Source organism: Mastomys coucha, unplaced genomic scaffold (assembly GCF_008632895.1).
Source record: "Mastomys coucha isolate ucsf_1 unplaced genomic scaffold, UCSF_Mcou_1 pScaffold18, whole genome shotgun sequence".
Lineage (NCBI taxonomy): Eukaryota > Metazoa > Chordata > Mammalia > Rodentia > Muridae > Mastomys > Mastomys coucha.
The window spans coordinates 83,077,757-83,100,404 of record NW_022196900.1 but is presented as its reverse complement, the minus strand read 5'-3'; the positions used below and the strand labels follow the sequence as shown (position 1 = coordinate 83,100,404).

Here is a 22,648-nt window from a genome sequence, read left to right as displayed (position 1 = left end):
ACTAAATTGTAAACGCCTGAGTCCAAGACAGGAATGAATAATGATCCTGAGCACAGAGAAAGGCGGGAGAAGGGCCACGCCAGCACTGCCACTGAACTAGTTGTTTGACCATAGACCAGTAAGTCACCTAGCCTCTCTGTGCCTTGTTCCTCACTTGAAAATGAGGGTGATAAAGGACTTGGCGAGTCAGGAAACTCAATATTCATGTTGTGTGGTAAGTGGGCACTGTGACCATTTCTATCCCCTCCCTATTTTCAACATGAAAAAGAAAATGTCTTTCTGGTTTTTATTTTTATTTATTTATTTTTAAAGCTTTATCTATTTATTTTACATGAGTAGTACATTTTTGCTATCTTCAGACACAACAGAAGAAGGCATGTGATCCCATTACAGATGGTTGTAAGCCACCATTCGGTTGCTAGGAATTTAACTCAGGGCCTCTGGAAGAGCAGTAAGTGCTCTTAACCACTGAGCCTTCCCTCCAGCCCTCTGTTTTTTAAACTCTCATTGTCATTAGGATTTCTTGCCTTTTCCTAATCCCATCTCTGCTTCTTAGGACAGAGGGTTAAATTCTGGGGGAAAGAAAAGGGATTGGTGGTAGGAATTAGGGTATGTTTGACAGAGAGGGGGGGGAGGGAGGAAAAGGAGGGAGGGAGGGAGGGAGGGAGGGAGGAAGGGAGAGAGAGAGAGAGAGAGAGAGAGAGAGAGAGAGAGAGAGAGAGAGAGAGAGAGAAGAGAGAGCGAGCACCTGTCATGGTGACACACAAATACTTAGACTGTGCCTAAGTGTGACCATGCACCCCTCCCATCCTGTGTCAGCTACACACCAATCATTTCTGTGTCACAGGTTGGTCACAGCCAGTCCAGGCTCCTGTGACTTCAGAAACATTTTGGCCTCTTCTTAAGTGCAGATCATGCATGACTCCAACTCTCTCTGACTAGGTCATGTCCTCAACATCCAAGAATCCTATCCTGGCATTGAGGGTTACCAGCTCAGAAAGTCTGAGAGAAGCATCTTGAGAGCGTTTTTTGTTTGTTTGTTTGTTTGTTTGGTTTTTTTGAGATCCAAAACCATGAAAAAGAGAGTGCTAACTCCCCCCACCCCCTCTCTCGCTCTTTCACACACACACACACACACACACACACACACCACGATGACACAAGTGTGCACATGAGCTGATGAGCTTGAGTTTGCCACTCACAGGTGTATTCCACATTCAACATTGGGTGGTCAGAGAAAAGACCATTTAACAGGGAAGAAAGCTCAAAGGCTGACACGTGCATTTGTTTAAGCATTCATTTAAAAAGATTTAGAAGGGAGTGTCGAGATCGTTTATTGGGTTAATTCACTGGCCACCAAGCCTCAGGACCTGAGTTTGAACCTTCAGGACCCACAGGCTGGAAGAAAATAACTGACTCCTGTAAGTTGTCCTCTGACCTGAACACTAGCATCTGGCACACGCGTGCCCCCTTCCACTAAATAAATTAATGTAATACGCAAATGTAAATAGAAAATGTACAGACCAGAGCGAACACAGACCCCTGAGTTGCATTCCAGCTTCGAATCCCGTTTGATCGCAGCTGCAAGCTCGGAGGCCAGAAGGAGCTCACAGCAGCAGGGCTCGAATTCATTCACTCCTCACCCGACCAGTTCCCACCAGAGCCACGCCTCCCTTTCGGCAGCCAAGGGAAAAGGCTGAGATAGGCCATAGCTTGTCTCTTTAATGCGCGCCCCCAGAGGCCCGGCGCGCCCCCGCCGCTATAACTAGAGTGCATGGAGCGGGCTGAGCTCAGAGGGCGGGCGCTGGGCACCCGTTGCCCGACTTTTTTCCAAGTGCCACCAGCTCCGGACGGGCCCATCTCCATGGACGCACCCGCGGGCGTCCCCCGCTGAGCACCCCATCCATCCCCTCTGAACTCTCCGCAGACTTACCCTCAGCTTCCAGACAGTGATCCCCGCGGGCTGCGAGGGCTCCCGGCTCGAGTTCTCGCCTTGCCGTCGGACGAGGGCTGTGTCTCCGCCACGCCTCACGCCCCACACTACCCGCCCCATGTTGGTGCACACATATTCCGCCATGGTGAGTAGTCTCGGGTCCCGGGCACGCTGGGCAGAGGGCGTCGAGGAGCCTGGCTGCTGAACCCTCCAAACCTCCTGTTCCCCGCGCCAACGAAATCGTGAAGGTAGGGGACCGCGGGGCCTCTTGGCAGCCGAGGAAGTGGTGGCGGAGACCGGTGGTTGGTCTCCAGCCCTGGGGCCGCGGCGCTCGCGGGGCGCTCGCTGGTGGACAGCCGCAGGACCCCCGCGAGCTGGAGGGGACCTCGCGGGCTGCTCATGGGTCACCTAACGCACGCCTCCCCTTCTGCAGGAGCGCCCCGACGGGCTGGGCGCAGCGGCTGGCGGGACCCGCCTGTCGTCTCTGCCCCAGGCGGCCTATGGGCCCGCGCCGCCGCTATGTCACACGCCCGCCGCCTCGGCCACCGCGGACTACCATCCTCCCTACTTCCCGCCGCCCTACCCGCAGGCGCCGCTGCCCTACGGCCAGGGCCCCGACGCCGCCGCCGCCTTTCCGCACCTCGCCGCCGACCCCTACGGCGGCCTAGCGCCCCTGGCGCAGCCGCAGCCCCCGCAGGCAGCCTGGGCCGCACCCCGCGCGGCCGCCCGCGCCCACGAGGAGCCGCCTGGCTTGCTGGCGCCACCCGCCCGCGCTCTGGGTCTCGACCCGCGCCGAGACTACGCCGCCGCGGTTCCCCGGCTCCTGCACAGCCTGGCCGACGGCGCGCACGGCCTGGCCGATGCCCCCCTCGGTCTTCCAGGGCTGGCGGAGCCGCCCGGTCTGGAGGAACTGCAGGTAAGCCCAGAGTGAGCCACGGTGGGTCGGCATGGGCAGCGATTTAGCATCCTGGCTGGAAGGAAAGAAGGAACAAAAGCAGGAGCCCGACTCTTCTCTCAGGCGCAACTTTCCATCTCTGCCTCTGCCTCCGTTAGGTGCTGTCTGGCCAAAAGATGGCCTCGAACTGAGTGTTTGCACCGTGCCTGGGTGGCAGCAACCCTCGTGGAATCACTTCTTTCTCTCCCCACTGTGGGGTTGAGCCACAGTGGGCATCCATACCCAGTCCCAGCCTGCAGGGGCAACCTGGGCAGGGGTTAGGAGAGGCGCAGGAGTGGTCTTAAGGCAAGGCGATCATCCAGGCAGGGCTGCCGCTTAGACGCAGATGGAGCCCAGGCTATTCCTGGTCACGCCTGTCCTCCGGTAGCTGCCTCAGGCAGCCGGTGGTGCGCGTAGGGCGGAGCAGACATGGACTAGGGGCAGCCGGGCGACTAGGTCCATACCGGCCCTCACTGCCATCCTCTTCTATTTGCAGGCGATAGATGACCCTGGAATGAGCCTCCTGGACCAATCGGTGATCAAGAAAGGTAAGGAATGGTGTGCGACTTCCAAGGCAGAGCCAGGCGTAATGGTGCAGGCCTTGGGTGCTCAGACCCATTTTCTTTCTCCCTGACTGTTGTTTCCTGTGCGTCGCCAGGCTGAGTGGCCACGGAACATCCTTTCTCGCCCAGGAGAGGGGCAGTGGCGCTGGCCGGATGATTTTGCTCAGGACTTTGCCGCCTGAGGTGGGCTCGCGTTATGTAGGCTGCAACTGCTTGGCCTCTCCTCTGGGAAGGAAGGGCGTTCTTGTGGATTTGGATTTGCAGAACGAGTTAAACCACTTCCCAGCTTCCTAAGAAATGGGAAGGAGAGCGCTGTTTCCACAGATTTTGTTCAATGGTTTCCACTTTATTGAGCTTTAACATTGTGGGGGCTGGCAAATGTTTTCTGCTCCTTTCTTCCCAGAAGAACGGGGAGTGGAAAGGGTGTGCTTCTATCTCCCCTCACCTCCCAGGGCAGAGGACTTTCTTTAAGGTCGAAGCCTCCTAAAGCATTTAGGATTAGAAGAGATGACTAGCTTGGGACGGGTTGTGTGCTCCTCCTGGTCAGGTCTGCTGCCTCCAGGAGTGTCTGTGTCTCTGAGCTCAGGGTCCTGTGCAGACTACATGTTCCTCTTCTGGACCGGCAATGTTTCTTGGGGTGTGTTTGCTGCTGTGACTGTACTTATGATTTGTATCTGTGTGTGTTGGGATACATTTTCTGTATGGAGGCTTCTCTGTATACCTAACAAGTGTCCTGGGATCTGTCGTTTGGTATTTGAGGTCTTCTAAGAATGTGAGGGCCTCTCCTTGGTTGTTTGCTGCTGCTGCTGCTGCTGCTGCTGCTGTTTGCCTCCATATCTGTTTGTCTTTTGAAATTGTAAAAGGCATGAGTGGGAGATACCCCGTGAGTAGAGTTTTGGGCCTGAAGACCAAGTTCTGACCATGCCTAGGAAAGGTAAGACAGAGGCAAGTTAGACAGAAACAGAGACCCAGACCTTGGGCAAGCTTCTTAGAACTGGGGTAGGTGCCCAAAGGAATTCAGAGGCACATGGGAGCCTGTAGCGCCCAAGGGCAGGCACACCTCCCGCAGGATTTGGCTGGAGCTGTTTTTCAAACAAGTGAATTCAAGCCCAGGCTGTTTGCCCTGCCTAGGTTCTCAGGGGAGGCTTCTGGTGGGAGTGGAGCTGGTACAAGGGGCTGGACTTCCAGGAACTAGTGCTAGGTATGGAGTTCAGGAGATTAGAGAACTCACCTCCCAGAACTTGGTGAGGGGTGCCTCCAGGACATTAACCAGAAGCTGGGAGTACAGGGAAGAGGCTCAGGACCCAATGCCCACCTCACCAGTGCTTTGCTATCTGCACTTTGTTGGTTTCCTGGACAACTCTTGTTTTGACCCAGTAGCAAAGAAAGTTGGATCAGGAGTCTACAATTACCTACCACTGGACTCTTTGCAAAGTCCCCCAGATCCTGGCTCCTGCCCAGGTTCATTGACTCCCTAGAGAGACCCAGGCTCTGTGTTTTAGGAAGGCACTCTGGTATCCCAAGATAGAAGAATCTACTGTTGGTCAGAGTGTTTTAGGTCTTGGAAGTTCCTCGTAGGTTCCTGGGGCTTTGCCGGGCTGCCCAGATCCCAAAGTGCACACCCTGGAGTGAGTTGAAGCACCCGCAGAAACTAAATCAGCCTGAGGCACTACAGCAATTGTGGGAAGGAGGGAACAGAGTCCGGACAACCTGCGGAAAGAAGAGCCTGGATCCAGGCTTGGAGATCTGCTGCCCAGCGGGCCTTTGAAAGAGAAAAGGGGGCCGATGCCCTGAGACAGCGGGCACCCACGACCCACTCCAAGAGGAGCGGCTTGGGCGAAGCAGGCAGCGCTACCACTAAACCATATTCCCTGGGAGAGCCTCGCAACATGCAGGGGGTTTTGTTTGTTTGTTCCCGGTTTGTTTTTTTGATTTTCGTCGGGTTCTAAATGGTGAACGTCGGCTTCGGGCTTCGCTGGGTGGGTGGCCATAGGTGACAGGTTAGCACTGCGGTTGGTACTCAAGCCCTTTCAATGATATCGGGCGCTTTCTGAAGACTCTAGACTCTTGTTTTGTGTGGTGAGCGACCGCCCACCGCCCAAACCCTGCCTTTGCGAAAGAAACTCCCTCTTGGAGCTCTGAAGCGTCCCAGCGTGAAGGGATCTTGCACCGCTGGGACTTGGGGGTCCAGCACACGAAACCCTTGCAGCCTCGGAGGTCCCCAGCAGAAGCGACCCTCCTCCTAGATATGTGGGGAAACCTCAGGTGTCCATCTCACCAGTGTCGCATGGCACCAGCGCCTGGAAAGCCTCACAGCCCAGATCTGCACATCTCCACGGACTACAGGCACTTGTCCTGGACCGGAGGAGGTAGGGGCGTCCCCGCCGCGCCACCCCACGCCCCCACAGAATTTCTCGGTTGTCTCATTGCAGCCATCCTGTGAGTTGGGGGTGGCCAGATTGCCCTGAAGAAACCTGAGGGCAAATGAGTGGCACTCCGTTTTCTGCGCCCAGCTGTCACCTTTAGTTTTAACAAACTATCACAGACAGGCAGAAAGCAGGGGGGACTTGAGAAATGGCCTTACTGTGTGTCTGTGCCGGACCTTTTAGGAGCTCACAGTGCAAGCGGTTAGCGACCCCCTCCGCCCCCCGCCCCCGAGGTCAGAGGCTTCCTGAGCTTATTGAAGGTGCTCAGTGTGTGTCTGCTCTGTGAGTGCTGGGTTTTGAATTCTGAGCACACTGGGACAGTTACTCCACAGCATTCATGGCTCGCACAAGCGCCTTACCTATGAAAAAAAAAAACAAAAACAAAAAACCGGGCGGGTGAGGGACAGAAGAACATTGTGGATATTAGAAATGAGATGGAGCAGAGTGGTTTGGGTATGACACTGGAGAGACATCCCTCTTTTCTTTCAGAAGATGGGGGCTGGTAGCCGGAGTGGGCATGCAGTTGACCTGGATCTCAACGGGTCTCCAGAATAAAGAAGGAAGTGAACAGACACCCTTCCCTCAGCTCCCTTTAGCTCTGTGGGAAGGTTCAGAAGGGAGGCTAGTGGCTGGGCCAGTCACTCCAGGACTTGAGAGAAGGGAGGGAGGCACTTATTTCTGTAACAGGATGTTTTAAAAAAAAATAGTTATAAAGACAAGTAGAATATTTTCAGTTTTTGATAATTTCACATATGTATATAGTGAGTTTTGGGCATTTTCACCCCCACCATTGCCCTCACTGGTCCCCTTCCCACTCCTGCTGAAACCTTTTTCACTTACACACCCCACTCGTACTTTCGTGTCTTTTTTATTTTTCTTGGTGACCCACTGAGCTCAATTATGATTACCTGTATGAGCATAGGTGTGGTGTGTCATCTACTGACCATTGGCTGTACCTCAGCCCCAGCAGCCATTAACTACCCAGAATCCTTGAGGGTGGGTTATTGCCTCATGAGCCCCTCCTCCACAAGAAGTAATTTTGAAAAAATACTTTTTTATATTTTTATTCATTTCTGCATGTGTGTGTAGAGGTGGGTGTGAAGGTTGAAGGGCAACTTCTAGGAGGAGGGTTTCTCCTTCTACCTTTATGTGGGTTCCAGGGATGAAATTCAGGCACTAGGCTGGACAGCAAGCATCTTTACCCACTGAACCATCTCCCTGGCCCCATAAGTAGTATCTTAATGTATTACTTTAAAATCTGGAATAATGGAAAAAATCCTTGAGGAACTATCTGATTTTTATGTAAAGTCAGAATCTAGCCCAGCATCTCCACAGTTCTTCATTTGCCTGCTAGGACTTTCACACTGTAAGGCAACTGAAAGAACCTTTGCCCATATAGAAATACTTTTAAATTTACCTGAGGATAGTAGGAGCCATGGAGTATATGAGGATCTAAAGGGCACACCATCACCACACATTTCAATTTAATGATTTTTTTCAGACAGGGTTTCTCTCTATATCCCTGGTTGTCCTGGAACTCACTCTGTAGATCAGGCTAGCCTCAAACTCAGAAATCCTCCTACCTCTGCTTCTCAAGTGCTGGGATTAAAGGCATGTGCCACCACTGCCTGGCTTCAATTTAATGATTTTAACTAATTAATTAGTTAATTAATTAATTTAGTGTTTGTAAGATCAGAGGACAACTGATTTATGGGAGCTGGGTCTCTCCCTCCCCTGTGTGAGTTGATGGGATGGAATCTGGATCACCAGGTGCAGTGGTAAGCACCCTTCTAAAGCTTTTTAACAAATGTATAGAGTTGTATAATCACTGCCACAATCCATTGGAGACATCTGTCACCCCTGAGAAATTCCTTCCTTCCTCTCTGTAGCTAATCTCCATTCCTGCTTCAAGCCTTACACAATGCCTGAGCTGCTTTTGTCCCATACATTTGCATATTCCTGACCTGTCCTATAGACACTTGACTGTACAGACTTTTGCATCCAGGTTCTTTTTAGCAAATGCGTTTGGTTGTGTGTCTTTACGGAAAGTGCCAGTTATTGGGTTTGGGTTTTTGTTTGGGTTTTTATTGCTGAGTAGTATTGTACTGTTGCTCTGAGTGGCTTTCATGTTAACCTTCTTGGGAAGCTAGTGGTTAAGACCTCTTGCAGAGGTCCAGAGTTCGATTCTCCATAGTCATCCATAATTCCAATTCCAGGGGGAGTCCTCTTCAGATTCTCTCAGGTTCCAGGCATGGATATGGTGCACATACTTGCATGGAGGCAAAATATTTGTACACAAAAGAGATTAAAATAGCTGGGTATAGTGGCTTTGATCCCAGCACTTAAGGAGCAGAGGTAGGTGGATCTCTGTAAGTTTGAGGCCAGCCTGGTCTACATAGTGAGTTCCAGGATAGCCAGGGCTACATAGGGAGACCCTAGAAAAAAACAAAACAACAACAAACCAAGAAGTTAAAATAATTAAACCTTCTTTTTTAGACTTAATTATTTATGTGTATGAATGTTTTTCTTGCATGTGTGTAGACCACATGAAAGCCTGGAGCCTGTAGAGTTCATAAGAAGGTATGGGGTCCTCTGGAGTTAGAGAAACCGATGGTTGTAAGTCACCATCTTGGGACCTTGTAATCAAACACCAGCCCTCTGTAAGAATAGCAAGGGTTCCAAAATCTTAAGGCCTCTCTGCAGCTCCCGAGTGGATTTGTGTTCCTTGGTGAGATGGTAGGTGCCCTCAGTCCATCCCCCTTTGTGGCTGCTACAGGCGTTCATATAGCTGCCTTTGGTAGTTGTGTTTTTTCTTCTCTGGAGGAAATTCCTAGGAATGGAATTGCTGTGTTGCATGTTCCATTTTATTCATTTGTTTGTCGGGTTGAGTGTATATGTGTGCGCATGCGCATACACACACACATACACACGCACGCATACACGCATGCACGCACGCACACACACACACACACACACACACATGCATACACGCACACACACGCACGCACGCACGCACATACACACACACACACACACACACACACACACACGCGCGCATGGGCACACTGTTACTGGACAGTTTCCTGGAATTGCAAGTTTCTTTCACGATGCTGGCACTGGGGATTAAGCGGATTAAACGCAGGTTATTTACTCCAGTTGTTGGTCATGTGTGGCCACTCTGGTCTCTCCACCCCTCCCACCTCAGGTTGCCTATCATAAGTACCTAAGTGCTACAAACTGCTCTAACCCTGTTTTCCTAGTGACTAGCGGTGGGGAGTCTTTTTTCATGTGTTTATCGACCAGTTATCTTTCTCTCTGTCTCTGTCTCTGTCTCTGTCTCTGTCTCTGTCTCTTTCTTTCTCTCTCTCTCTCTTGGTTTTCCTAGACAAGGTTTACTCTGTATAGCCCTGGCTGTCCTGGAACTCACTCCGTCGTAGAGCAGGCTAGCCTGGAACTCAGAAATCCACCTGCCTCTACCTCCCAAGTGTTGAGATTAAAGACATGCACCACCACTGCCCAGCTCTTTTTTTTTTTTTTAAGATTTATTTATTTTATGTATGAGTATGCTGTTGTCTTTAGACACATCAGGAGAGGGTATCGGATCCCATTACAGATGGTTGTGAGCCACTATGTGGTTGCTGGGAATTGAACTCAGGATCTGGAAGAGCAGTCAGTGCTTTTAACTGCTGAGCCATCTCTTCGGTCCCAGGCTTTTGATTCTTTTAAGATTTATTTTATTGGCTGGGCAGTGGTGGCACACGCCTTTAATCCCAGCACTTGGGAGGCAGAGACAGGCAGATTTCTGAGTTCAAGGCCAGCCTGGTCTACAGAGTGAGTTCCGGAACAGCCAGGGCTACACAGAGAAACCCTGTCTTGAGACCCCCCCCCCCCCCCCAAAAAAGATTTATATGTATGTATAGGTGTATATCTACACACAGACACAGGTTACCCTGAAGCCAGAGGCATTTGATTCCCTAAAACTAGGGTTACAGGCAGCTGGAGTTACAGGCAGCTGTGAACCAAACAATAAGCTGTAAGGAATCAAATTCTGGCTTTCTGGAAGAGCAATATGTCCTCTTTCTTTTTTTTTTTTTAACTTACTTTTATTTATGTGCCTTAATGTCTTGCCTACATGTATGAGGGTGCCAGATTCTCTAGAACTAGAGTTACACACAATGTGAGCTGCCAGGGAGGTGTTCTTCACCACTGAGCCATCTCTCAACTGGCAGTACTCTTAACTGCTGAGCCATCTCTCCAGCCCTGGAGCCCTAGGGTTTCGGGCTTGTTTTGTTTTGTTTTGTTTGTTTGAGACAGAGTTTCTCTGTGTACTTCTGGCTGCCTTAGAACTTGCTTTGTAGACCAGGCTGGGTTCAAACTCGAAGAGATCTACCTGCCTCTGCCTTCCCAGCGCTGGGATTAAAGGTGCGCACCACCACCAACCCGGCTTTGTTTTAAAATTTTTAATGTGCATAGATGTTTTGTCTGCATATAGTTCCATGCACCACATGCACACAGTGTCCACAGAGGCCAGAAGAAAGCATTTGGATCCCTTGGGACTAGAGTTACAGATGGTTGTGAGCTACCATATGGGTGCTGGGAATTGAACCCTGGGTCCTCTGGAAAAGCAGCCAGCACTTTTCACATTGAGCCATCTCTCCAGTCTCAAGCCCTGGGTTTTCTGACAGGATTTCTGCTATGTTGCCCAGGCGAGCCTTGAACTTGCTATCAAACTGCTTCTCTTTCCCTAGTGCTGAGATGGCAGTTGTGTGCCCACCATGACTGGCCATCTTTTTATTTTCTTAACTCGAGGTGCAGAAGTTTCCATGATGTCCAATTTATAATTGTTTTCTCTCATGTGCTGTATTTGGGGTATGTTGTAACTAGGAATTCTTTGCCCACCTAAAGGTCTCTGAAATTTTTTGTTTGTTTTGATTTTTCGAGACAGGGTTTTTCTGTGTAGCCTTGGCTATCTTGGAACTTACTCTGTAGACCAGGCTGTCCTCGAACTCAGAAATCCACCTGCCTTTGCCTCCCAAGTGCTGGGATTAAAGGCGTACGCCACCACCGCCCGGCGGTCTCTGAAATTTTTTATTCTATATTTTCTTCTAGAAGGAATTGTAACTTCAGCATGTTTTCTAGAAGAGTTTTTCAATCCTAACACTCAGTAACCAGACAGTGTCTACTCTTTGGATAGGATCAGAGATTTGGATGGGCATGGCATATGAGTAACGAGGAGCCCTTGTATTATTGCAGAGCTGAGAAATACATGAGTGGCTTCTGCATGCATACCTCAGGAACACAGGGTTAGAGCACTTTGACTTCAGGGGTCATTTTGCTGGGGTCTGTCCTGTGGGTATGGAAGGCAAGGAGCAAGTCATGTGCAATCTCACCCTTGTCACTGTGCCTCTGCTAAGGGCATATTGACATTTAGTTTTGTTTTGCTTTGTTTCATTTGAGGTATGGTCTCACTATGTAGCCCTGGCTGGCCTTGAACTCAGAGATCGGCCTGCTTCTGCCTCCTGAGTGTTGGGATTAAAGGGATGAGCCACTATGTCCAGCAGGGGATACTGTTCTTGAGCACAGTTAGTTTTGCAACACGTGTTAAATGGTCCGCAAAGCCTTGGTCTTTCTCTCGTCTTGCAGGGCCTGCCTTAGGGACATCTGGCTTTAATAATAGTTGTGTGAAAGAGAAAAAACTTTAGCCTTCTGGCTCTCCTGACACCTCTCTCTGCCTAGGAGTCATGGAGTGGGGACAGAAGTCAGATAATAACTTTTAGGAGTCGGTTCTTACATTCTACCTTGTAGAGACTCTCTGGTTTCTTCCTTCTTTTTTTGTTTTGAATTTTCAAGGTAGAGTCTCATGAGATAGACAAGGCTCTCCTCGAATTCATGGAGATCCACTTGCCTCTGATTCCCAAGTGCTGGGACTAAAGGCATGGTTCTGCTGCTTCATAGCAAATTCCAAGTTAGCTGGCTCATCAGCTTCCACGGACTCTTATCTCTGCTCTGTAGTTCCCACTGGAGCACGGAGATTACAGATGTGCTCTGCCTTCTAGTTCCCACTGGAGCACGGAGATTACAGATGTGCTCTGCCCTCGAGTTCCCACTGGAGCCCTGAGATTACAGATGTGCTCTACCACATCCAGTTCTTTACATGGCAAACTCAGGTCATCGGGCTTGTACCAAAAGCCACCTTGCCAGTCTACAGTTTTCATCTTTTAAACTCAAGATTGTTGTATAAAATATATAATGGAACAATGTCCATTCTATGACAAACATATATGTGGTCGTGAGACCACTAAAAACAATCAGCTATAGAATAGCTATTTTACCCCAGGTCCTCTAAGGACAAAGGACTCAGGTGGAGTGACATGGGCACAGGAATGCTCTCTCTCTCTCTCTCTCTCTCTCTCTCTCTCTCTCTCTCTCTCTTTCTCTCTCTCTCTCTCTCACACACACACACACACACGGGGGGGCAGAGGCAGGGGAGATCTGGAGACATGGGGAGCAAAGGGGTAGGATGGGGTCCCCCCTCCCTGCTTGTATGACCTCGTTCATTCCTTCCTCTGGAGGAAGGGTGGGATTAGGTGAGAGCAGGAACAGAGCAGCTCTGTTTTCATTTACTCTGAGATCTTGTTCTAATGGATTCTGCTTTTCTTGATTATCACGGATCATTTTAAAGAGTATCAGGATTGCAGGTGTAGTGGCACATGCCTTTAATCCCAGCACTCAGAGGCAGGTGGATGTCCATCTACTAGCCTGGTCTACATATCAAGTTACAGACCATTTAGGGCAGTATAGTGAGACCCTGTCTTAAAGAGAGAGAGAGAGAGGAGAGAGAGAGAGAGAGAGAGAGAGAGAGAGAGAATGAGAATGAGAATCAGGAGACACGGAGATAGCTCAACAGGTAAAGACAGCTGCTACTAAGCCTGCTGACTTGAGTTGGATCCCTAGGAGGGAGAGACCAGCTCCTGAAATCTGTCCTTTGACCTCCACACACATGCTGTGACACATATATGTATGTGCACACACACACTAAACAAAGATGTAAAACACCAGCCAGGCCTTGTAGCATAGGAGACTGAGTAACTTGGTAAGACCTTTTTAAAACTAAGTAAACAATAAATAAACAAATAAATAAATGAATAAATGGGAATATAGGTTAGTGGCAAAGGATTTACTTAGCTTTTGTGAGGGTCTGGTTTAGATGGTCAAGACTGAGAAAAAAAAAGACACTTGCCTGGTGGCCGCCATCCTCCCAGTCTGAGTCCCAATGCCCTTGCCTCATGGACTCGTTCCACCTTCACTGATGGTCACCTGTGCCCAGGTCCTGCCCCCACAGACTCCTAGTTGGTGGGAAGACAGCTGCGGAAACAGACAAGAACATTGAGAGCTGTAGGGATGGGGACAGGTGTGCATGGGGCTAGGGTGGAAGGGGGCCAGGAGACTACCCACAGGATAGTGCCACAGCTGAAGCTGGGTAGGGAGGGCTTGAGCAGAAGACAGCTGGGTCTGGGTCCTAGGGCGCATGGTCAGCTGACTTCAGACTCTGAGCAGAGGAGAGGCTCTTCAGACTCCACATCGCTGGTTAGTGTTATGTTACCTGTTGGGGTAACTTATGTACTCAACTTTTCAAGGCCGAGCCATCCACTATGGTGGCCCACTAGCCACAAAATGTATAGAGCTGTGGGTATTTGAAAAGCGAGTAGCCCAAATGGAGGATGGCTGTATGTATACACTGCACATTAGATTTTGAAGATGAAATATGAAGAAAGAATGTAATATATCTCATTAAATATTTTTAAAATGTTGATAACACAGTCTAGAGAGATGGCTCAGTGTTTAAGAGCACTGACTGCTCTTCCAGAGGTCCTGAGTTCAATTCCCAGAAACTACATGGTGGCTCACAACCATCCAGAATGAGATCTGATTACATTTTCTGGTGTGTCTGAAGACAGCTACAGTGTACTCACATTAAAAAACATTGATTACACATTGAAATTACTATAGCTCTGATTAGGATAAATAAAATGCTAAGCCCTTATATACTATTTACTATATTTAAATTTATTTATTTACTTATTTATTTATTTATAGGCAGGGTCTTACTCTATCACTGGCTGGCTTAGAACTCACAGAGCGGGTCACAGAGACCCACTTTCCTGTCTCTGTCTCCTGAATACTGGGATTAAAAGTGTGTACTACCTCACTGACTCTCATTTTCATTTTTAAAGATTTATTTTTATTTATGTGTATGAGTGCTTACCTGCCTTTGTGTGCACATACCACACAAATGCACTGAGTCCAGAAAAGACAATGGACCCCACTGAACTGGAGTTACAGATGGTGATGAGCCACTGTGTGGGTGCTGGGAAACAAACCCAGGTCCTCTGCAAGAGCAGCCAGTGCTCTTGTCCACTGGGCCATCTCTCCAGCCCCTCATTACTTTGATGATGATGTTGTTTTGTTTTGTTTTTTTGGGGACAGGGTTTCTCTGTATAGTCCTGGCTATCCTGGAACTCACTTTGTAGACCAGGCTGGCCCCGACTAAGTCTGTTTTCAGTCTAGATACTAAAAGACAAATGAGAATCAGGCAAGATCCAGAAAAGGGGGCGAGAGGCAAGACATGAAGGAGGATGAAGGGAGTAAAGATGGATTAAGGACATGATCTTTGGAAGCAGTGGCTAGAGTCCATGACACACTTCTGCTCAGTAGATGATGTCATCCTGACCTCTGAACTTTCAGTTTCTTCCTTCTAACCTTGGGATATAGAGAACAGTGCTGCTCCACAGAGCTGGCTGTGTGGAGACTGCGGAGTGTAATTGGCACTATCAATAGAGAGCATCATGGTATCTGGTTATGCGCTAGGTTTCATTCTCAGGGAGCTGACCAGGCACTGCTGGTTTGCAGGCTATGGAATGATCCGTGTTTCAGAAAGATTTCTCTAGACTAGAGCAGGGGACCAGAACAAGGGCTGCACAGACATTCAGGCAAAGACTAAGTGACTATGTACACAAGAGAGGGCCTGCTTCTCAGGCAGGTTAAGAATGCAAGCCATAGCACACGGTTCTGTGTGGGAAGTGGCAGGCAAGAAGAGGCCAGGAGTATTAGAGAGGTTTCTGGCTGAGTGGCCAGGTGGGAAAAGGCTGGGATTGTGCCATCCCCGAACTTGGGATCAGGTTCTCTTTGATCTCTGTAATCTTGAGACCCAGAAGTTCTTGATATGGGGGTGCTGGGAAAGTGTTTTCTGAACACTGGGGAGGCTGAGCGATGTGTTTAAGACCCTGGTCCTGGTTTTGCTACTAGTTCAATCGACTAGCTACATGATCGCAGGCACACCATTCTACCTGTCTGGGCTTCAGTCCTTGGGAACAAGGGTAGCCACATCATGGGTTGTCCTGTAGGTTCGAGGAGTGCGGTAGAATCCGTACGTATGAAGCTAAGAGTGCTCAGTACCCAGCCCAGACTCCCCATTGATCTCCACGCCTACCACACACAGGCCTTCTCTCCCAAGCCCCCTTTCCTTGAATGAGAGAACCAAGGGGACCTCTAAAGAAGCCTGTGCCTGGCCCCTTCCTTCCGCTGCAGTTAAGAAGGAAGATGGAGACACTGCATGGAGAACTTTCTTCCTGAGCCAACCAAGAGTTTAGAAAATCCTGATTCTCCTCGCCCTACACTGAGAATATTAAGTGTCGTCGGGGATAGAGATCCTTATTTCCTGTCTTCTGACTTGTCACAAAGGGGAAAGGCTGGAGGACTAATAAGGCCCTAACCTTCTGTTTTCAGCATGTGGGACTCCAAAAACCCCAGGATGGGAGGGGGAGATTCATGGTAGAGAAGGGGCCTTGGGAATCTGCGTGATTTCTCAGACTCTGTCACAGTGACCCCAAGAATCTCGCCTCCTCTGATGGTGCCAACCCTGGTCCCAGAAAGGGGAAACGGGTGGGGAGGAGAAAGAGCCAGACAGCTCTGGGTTCAGTGTTAATGCCCATCGACTTACTTAGGTATGTCACTTCCACCACACTGTGCCTCAGTTTCTCCTTTTGTAAAGCAGGCATAATAGAACCCACCCTCTGGAAAGTGTTGGAATCATTCAACAACACACACTGCTGGTGAGTCGACCTGCCTGCACCACAGCTGACTGATGGCTGGCCTGTGGCCGCTGGCTCAATGTTCCCCCCCCTCTTTTGCTTCTGCTCCACAGTCCCCATCCCCTCCAAAGCTGGCAGCCTCTCCACCCTCTCACTGTCCAAAGACAGCCTGGTTGGCGGCATCAGCAACCCCAGCGAGGTCTTCTGCTCCGTACCTGGCCGGCTGTCATTGCTCAGCTCAACATCCAAGTACAAGGTGACCGTGGGGGAGGTGCAGCGGCGACTCTCACCTCCTGAGTGCCTCAACGCCTCCCTCCTGGGGGGTGTCCTCCGAAGGTAGGAAGGCCAGCCCATAACCCTGCCCAGCACCCCAGCTAAAGTCTTTAGTATCTTCAGACATTCTCATAGCATCAGAGAAAGGGTCAGCTTTACTCCAGGCCCAAACACCAGATCCACCTCAGGTTCTGATAGAGTAGTAACCAGGGGCTCCAGATTGTAATGGTCTGGAGGCAGGCCCAGGGCCCACTCACTCCAAGCAGGGTGGACAAGGCTGGTTCTGGGAAGGGTGGGCCTTCCTTTATCCTTTCTCCAAAGGATAGTTTATCCAAATGAGGCACAGGCCTAATTGGTTTGAGTTTGGAGTGAGCAGCATGGTGGGTCATGCATTTTCTTTCTGCATGTTCTTGTGGCTAGGAGGGGAATCTACTTCAGGGATAAGGTGCAATGATCTAAGGACCGCATGTGTATGTATTTTAGGTGATGACAAAGAGCATTTCCATGGTGTGGGGTTCTGCAGTAGTTGAGAACGTGTGGTCTGCAGTGGTTCCTCTGCATATATATGTGCAATGTGCATCTGTAACTAGTTGCATTTTTTGTTTTTTTGTTTTTGTTTTCTTTTCTTTTTTTCTTCTCTCATATGTATTTTCTTTTTCTATACAGCTAGTTGTTTAGATGGGCATACCTCTGTTGTGGGGTGTATTTGTGCAGCTAGAGGGGGGATCTTCTTAGTCTTGGTCTCTGAACATCTGGTAGGGACCCATGTTGAAGCCCTAGGATTCTGCATAAATCTCTGGGAATCCGATTTGATGTGCATACGTGTCTCTATATGCTTCCTGGTGTCCATGTCTGTGGGTCTTTAATGTTCTATGTATGTCTCCATGTATTCGGAGACACTGAGGGTGGGCTCATCTGTGTATATGTGACTGTGTCCTTGTGTTTGTCATCCCCATGTGTCTCTGGACACAGTTTTATGTGTCCCCAGCAAATGTGCTCAGGTGGGGATGAAGGGTACTCAGACGCTCTTCTGTCTTGCCTACCCTGGGCTGCTCCTGCTCTTGGGAGGTTTGCTACAGTGGGGCAGGGCGTTGTTCCTTACCCCAATCTTGACTGCACAAGAGCGAGGCAGGTAAAGGTTGGGATTCACTCAGAGGCCCTCCAAAACCAGGCCATACCTGAGCCTTAAGAGGGGCAAGTGATAAGGAGCAAGGAAGGTCTCTTGGAGTCACTTAGCCCATAGGCTTTTCTCTTGTCTTCAGAGTTGTGTGTATGTTTCTGTCTGTGTATGTTAAGGGCCAAGTCTAAGAATGGGGGCCGGTGTCTGCGGGAACGTCTGGAGAAGATTGGGCTTAACCTGCCGGCTGGTCGTCGGAAGGCAGCCAATGTGACTCTGCTGACCTCACTGGTGGAAGGTGAGCAAGGCTTGGATAAATATATGTGAGAGATATGTCATCTGGGGAGACTTCCTACTGTAGGAGGATATTGTTTAGTTACAGCTGTAAACATTGCTCTATCTAGGCACATACTGTGTGTGCTATGTATGTAGAAGTATGTACACATGATTCACATGGACAGTTGCCACTTATGAGAATTTTACCACCTATGGTTCAAAATAGTTGAAAAAGTTGCACCTGTGTTGAACAAATGCAGACCTCTTTTGGTCATTATCACCAACAGTGCAGGTAGCTATTACACAGCACCTATATAGCTAGCATTAGGTATTACAAGCCACCAAGGGATAATTAGTGATATACAGGGGATGTATGCAGGTTTATATGCAAAAATGACGCTACTTTCGATAAAGGATTTTGGAACCCACATATTTTGGTATTTGTGGGAAATTCTGAAACTAATACTTTTTATTTCTGTGTCTGTACATACAGCAGAACTACTTCGGGTGTGTGTGTGTGTGTGTGTGTGTGTAGGGCGACTGGCCAGTATTTGAACATGTAGGTGGGGGGTGCATCCCTCTTCCCTAGAAGTTGGTGACTCTGGCCTCTGGCTCTGGGGTACACATTGGTCCCAGCTCTGTCTTTGAATGGAGAGCAATGGAAGTGAAATCGAAACTGACAAGAGAAACCAGACAGGGCATCTCCAGAAGCAGGATGCTCCTTAGCCCAGGAGAAGAGTTCAAGGCTAGGCTCTGGTCTCAGAGGCACACCTAGTAAGATCTCCCCTTTCCCCAGGAGAAGCTGTGCACCTGGCTCGAGACTTTGGTTATGTTTGTGAGACTGAGTTTCCAGCCAAGGCGGCTGCTGAGTACCTATGCCGACAGCATGCTGACCCTGGGGAGCTACACAGCCGCAAGAGCATGCTGCTGGCTGCCAAGTGAGTAAGGACACTGCATGGCAAACATGGATGCAATGTAAAGAGACACACATCAGACCTGGATACATCAGACACGGCTTTCAACCACACACATGTTCACACAGTGCATATGGCACCACACAGCAGCTAGAATCCCTGTTTGAGTTTACATGGGAACAGTTGTATGTGCCATTCAGGCACTTATGGGTAGATATCTTCTTGTTGTTGTCCTGCTTTGGTTTTTCCAGACAAGGTTTCTTGTATAACTGCCCTGGCTGTCCTGGACCTACCTCACTTTATAGATCAGAATGGCCTCGAACTCACAGAGATCCATCTGCCTCTGCCTCCCAAGTGCTGTGATTAAAGGCCTGTGCCACCATGCCTGGCTTATGAGTAGACATCTTTAGGTCCCATGGTCATCACATGTAGACTTTCACGAACACTTCCACAAACTCCTAAGAGCACACCCAAAACACTATATGTGAACTATCATATGCATACTTTTAAAAAATATATTTATTTATTTTATGAATGTGAGTACACTGTAGCTGTCTTCAGACACACCAGAAGAGGGCATCGGATCCCATTACAGATGGTTGTGAGCCACCATGTGGTTGCTGGGAATTGAACTAAGGACCTCTGGAAGAGCAGTCAGTGCTCTTAAACGCTGAGCCATACATTTTTAAATGTCATCTATAGGCTTACAGACCTTGTGTGGGTGCTACATTCACCTACACGATAGGCATGACCACTCTAGACCCTGGCATAGGTCCCAGGTTCCCCAAGAAGACTTACTCTGTTTGTGACCTTTCTTCTCAAGACTTCAGGGTATTCCTGACCCCGCTGCAGGTCCCATTGCCACCTTTCTCACCACAGACAGCATGCTGACACTTCTCACCCGAGTCTTTTTACCAGGGGCCGTCTGACCTCTGTCACCTACAGACTATCAGTGGCTCCCACTGCTTTTGCATTATCATCGCATCAGGATCTCCAAAGGTGCCTCGGAGCCTGCTTAGCAAACTGGCATCCCACTAAAATGTACTATTAGTCCATTTGGGTAGCTATAATAAAATGCCCTGAGCTGGGCAGCAGCTCATTCCCCATGGTCCTGGAGGTGGTTCACGATCAAGGCAGCTTCTGTGTCTGGTGAGGGCCAGCTTTCTTACATCCACACAGCACATTGCTGCTGCTGTGTTCTCCACATGGTACAAGGAGCAGGGCATCTCTCTGGCCTTCTTTATAAAGGTACCAATAGCATGGATAGCAGTGGTTCTCAACCTGTGAGTCTTCACCCCTTTGAAGGCACATATCAGACATTTACATCGCAATTCATAACTGTAGTAAGGTTACAGTTATGAATTAACAATGGGGTAATTTTATGGTTGGGAGTCACCACGACATGAGGAACCATACTAATGGGTCACAGCATTAGGATGGTTGAGAACCACTGATCTCTATAGGATTCTATCCCCAAGACCTACTCACCTCCCAAAGACTCTATCTTAGGAGAGGTCTTAATATCTAAATTGTGGAAAACTACTATTTGGATATTAGCAGTCTCATTGTGGGGGGACAAAACAAGAATCAGAGGGCTGGGATCAAAGGGACGGAAGAGGTCATGAAGTCTGAGGACCAACATCTGTAGGCTAAAGTCCAATGCCTCTGAGGATCTGGACCACTCAACCGTCCAGGCCAGCTGACCTTTGTGGGCGTGACCTTCAAATCACAACTCCGCCCTCCCCCGGCACTTTCCTCCTTTAGGCAGAGAGGAACCAGCCTCACAGGACTGCTCCATATAGAGTCCTGGGAAGCTTCTTCCTGTGGCTAATGGAGCCTGGCCAGTGGAGCTCACTTCAATCATGAGCACGAGTCAGCTCTTACATCAAGTGCTTTGGGGACCTGAGTTTGTCTAAAGACTCACGGCTAGGCACCAAGATGAGTGGTGAGGGCTCCTCTTACCTGAGTTACAAAGGGATGGAAACAGCCATGCGCTGGACCTGGATTGTCTCATCTCAGTCACTCTGGCAGGTCACCTACTGTGTCTAAAACCTTAGGATGAGGATAATGCTATAGATTTGTAGAATGATCTAAAATGGCATATACCATGTATGTGATTGATCTAGGCATCAATATCTGCTGCTAGCTTAATTATTTAAGGCAGACTCTGAGCTGTTCTCATAGCTTCACAGACAAGTGTTCACAGAGGCACAGTGTTTGGGAGGAAGAAGGGATCCCAGAAAGTTTACAGGACGTCTAAGGGAGATTAGGGTATTAGCATGTGCTGCTTACGGTATGCAGCACTGAGCGGCTAACTTCTATGAAAGACAGTTTCCATTTTTGCAAAATGGTATGATTGTTACTTGTAGGCAGTTGGGAAGGTCGAACTGTATACATAATTTAAGGAATCCAGCAAATTGCTGGGTGAAGTGGTGCATGCCTTTAATTCCCGCATTTCAGAGGCAGAGGCAGGTAGATTTCTGTCAGTTTGAGACCAGTCTGTTCTACATAAGAGTTCTAGGAAAGCCAGGGCTACATAGAGAGATCCTGTCTCAAAATGTCAACAAGTAGTTCCTCCTCCGAGTTTAGAACCTTGTTCTCTAACCTGTGATGGTTCTCTTTCCCCACCAGGCAGATCTGTAAGGAGTTTGCAGACTTGATGGCTCAGGACCGTTCCCCACTGGGCAACAGCCGCCCTGCACTCATCCTAGAGCCTGGGGTGCAGAGCTGTCTGACACACTTTAGCCTCATCACTCATGGCTTTGGAGGGCCTGCCATCTGCGCTGCTCTTACTGCCTTCCAGAACTACCTGCTAGAGTCGCTCAAAGGACTGGACAAGATGTTTTTGAGCAGTGCAGCCAGCGGGCATGGAGAAAACAAGGCCTCGGAGAAGGATGCCAAGCATCGGAAGTAACTCTCTCTTGTTCCCTAGCTAAGTGACTCCCAGAACCTGAGATGGGGCCTTGGCTCCTAGGGGTAAAATGTGGGATTCTATTCAGGCCAGAAAGAACATTTTTCCAGAAGTCCAGAGTGGAACATAGTTGGGTAAAAGAAGAAGGCCTTCCTGTGGTTTCTGGTAAGGACTCATGCTCGAACTGGCATGGAAAAATCTGGCTCATGGGACAGAGCCCTGCCCACTGAGATGCCTGGGCAGCCATGAGGATCCAGAGGCTGATAACAAATCAGAGGTGCTCCTGAAGAATTAGCGACCTTCACTTCAGTCCTAGTCTCAGAACCCAGGAGGGTCTAGTGGGCTCTTTGGGTCCTTCAGGCCCTTGGAGACGAGAGGCTGGAGAGGCTCCTGAGGAACAAGATGGTACAGCACAAACCACAGAACTTGAACCCAGGTTGCAAACCACAGTCCTGTTGCTGTTGCTGCCTGACTTATTTATTTATGTACGATTTAATTAAATTTGAAAATTAAAAAAAGTCCAGAACAAGTTATTTATCCTAATGATTTGGGGATTCATTTTACTGACTTCTGCTCATGCACCAGAATGTCCACCTGGACAAAGATGGTGGGTGCTGTTCTTCACAGAGGGCAATGAGTATGCTGGGAAGGAAGGGTATGTTAGACAGTAGGTCCTTCTGAGTGTGGGTACCGATGCTAGAAGTCCACAAGCCTTGTCACGTCAGATCAGTATGGCTGTGTGTGTGTGCGTGCATGAATACTGTGTGCATCTTATTTACTGTGACTTGCTGGGCCCGTCTGTGTGGTCAATGCAATGTGTTATCATGGCTACAGGTGACAGTGTAATACAGGTGACTGTTTATGTCTGTGTGTCTGAACTGGGCAGGTGCTAACTGAGCTCTCTCTCATCTGAGGATTTCCCTCGACAGACATCGTTCCTGATAGTCTTTCCCTCTAAGTAACCACCTGCTAGACCATACCTATACCTAGCACACACATTCTAGGAGTCACTGTACAACACACAAAGCCTCTTTCTTTTGCAGGTAAACTTTTGGGGGGTTTTTGTTTTGTTTTGTTTGTTTTATTTTGTTTTTGTTTTTTTTTCCAAGACAGGGTTTCTCTGTGTAGCCCTGGCTGTCCTGGAACTCACTCTGTAGACCAAGCTGGCCTCAAACTCAGAGATCCTCCTGCCTGTCTCCCAAGTGCTGGG

At 49.1% G+C, this 22,648-nt stretch overlaps 1 protein-coding gene across 1 annotated transcript; it reads left to right on the top strand.

The window, feature by feature from the left end:
• Positions 1–1,600: 1,600 nt before the first annotated feature.
• Positions 1,601–21,981, top strand: Tfap2e (transcription factor AP-2 epsilon). The gene is made up of 7 exons (XM_031378687.1): positions 1,601–2,078; positions 2,367–2,849; positions 3,364–3,415; positions 16,061–16,283; positions 17,517–17,635; positions 18,410–18,551; positions 21,159–21,981. The coding sequence occupies exons 1-7, from the start codon at positions 2,052–2,054 to the stop codon at positions 21,439–21,441; spliced, it is 1,329 nt and encodes a 442-aa protein (XP_031234547.1). The 5' UTR covers positions 1,601–2,051; the 3' UTR covers positions 21,442–21,981.
• The last annotated feature ends 667 nt before the right edge of the window (positions 21,982–22,648 follow it).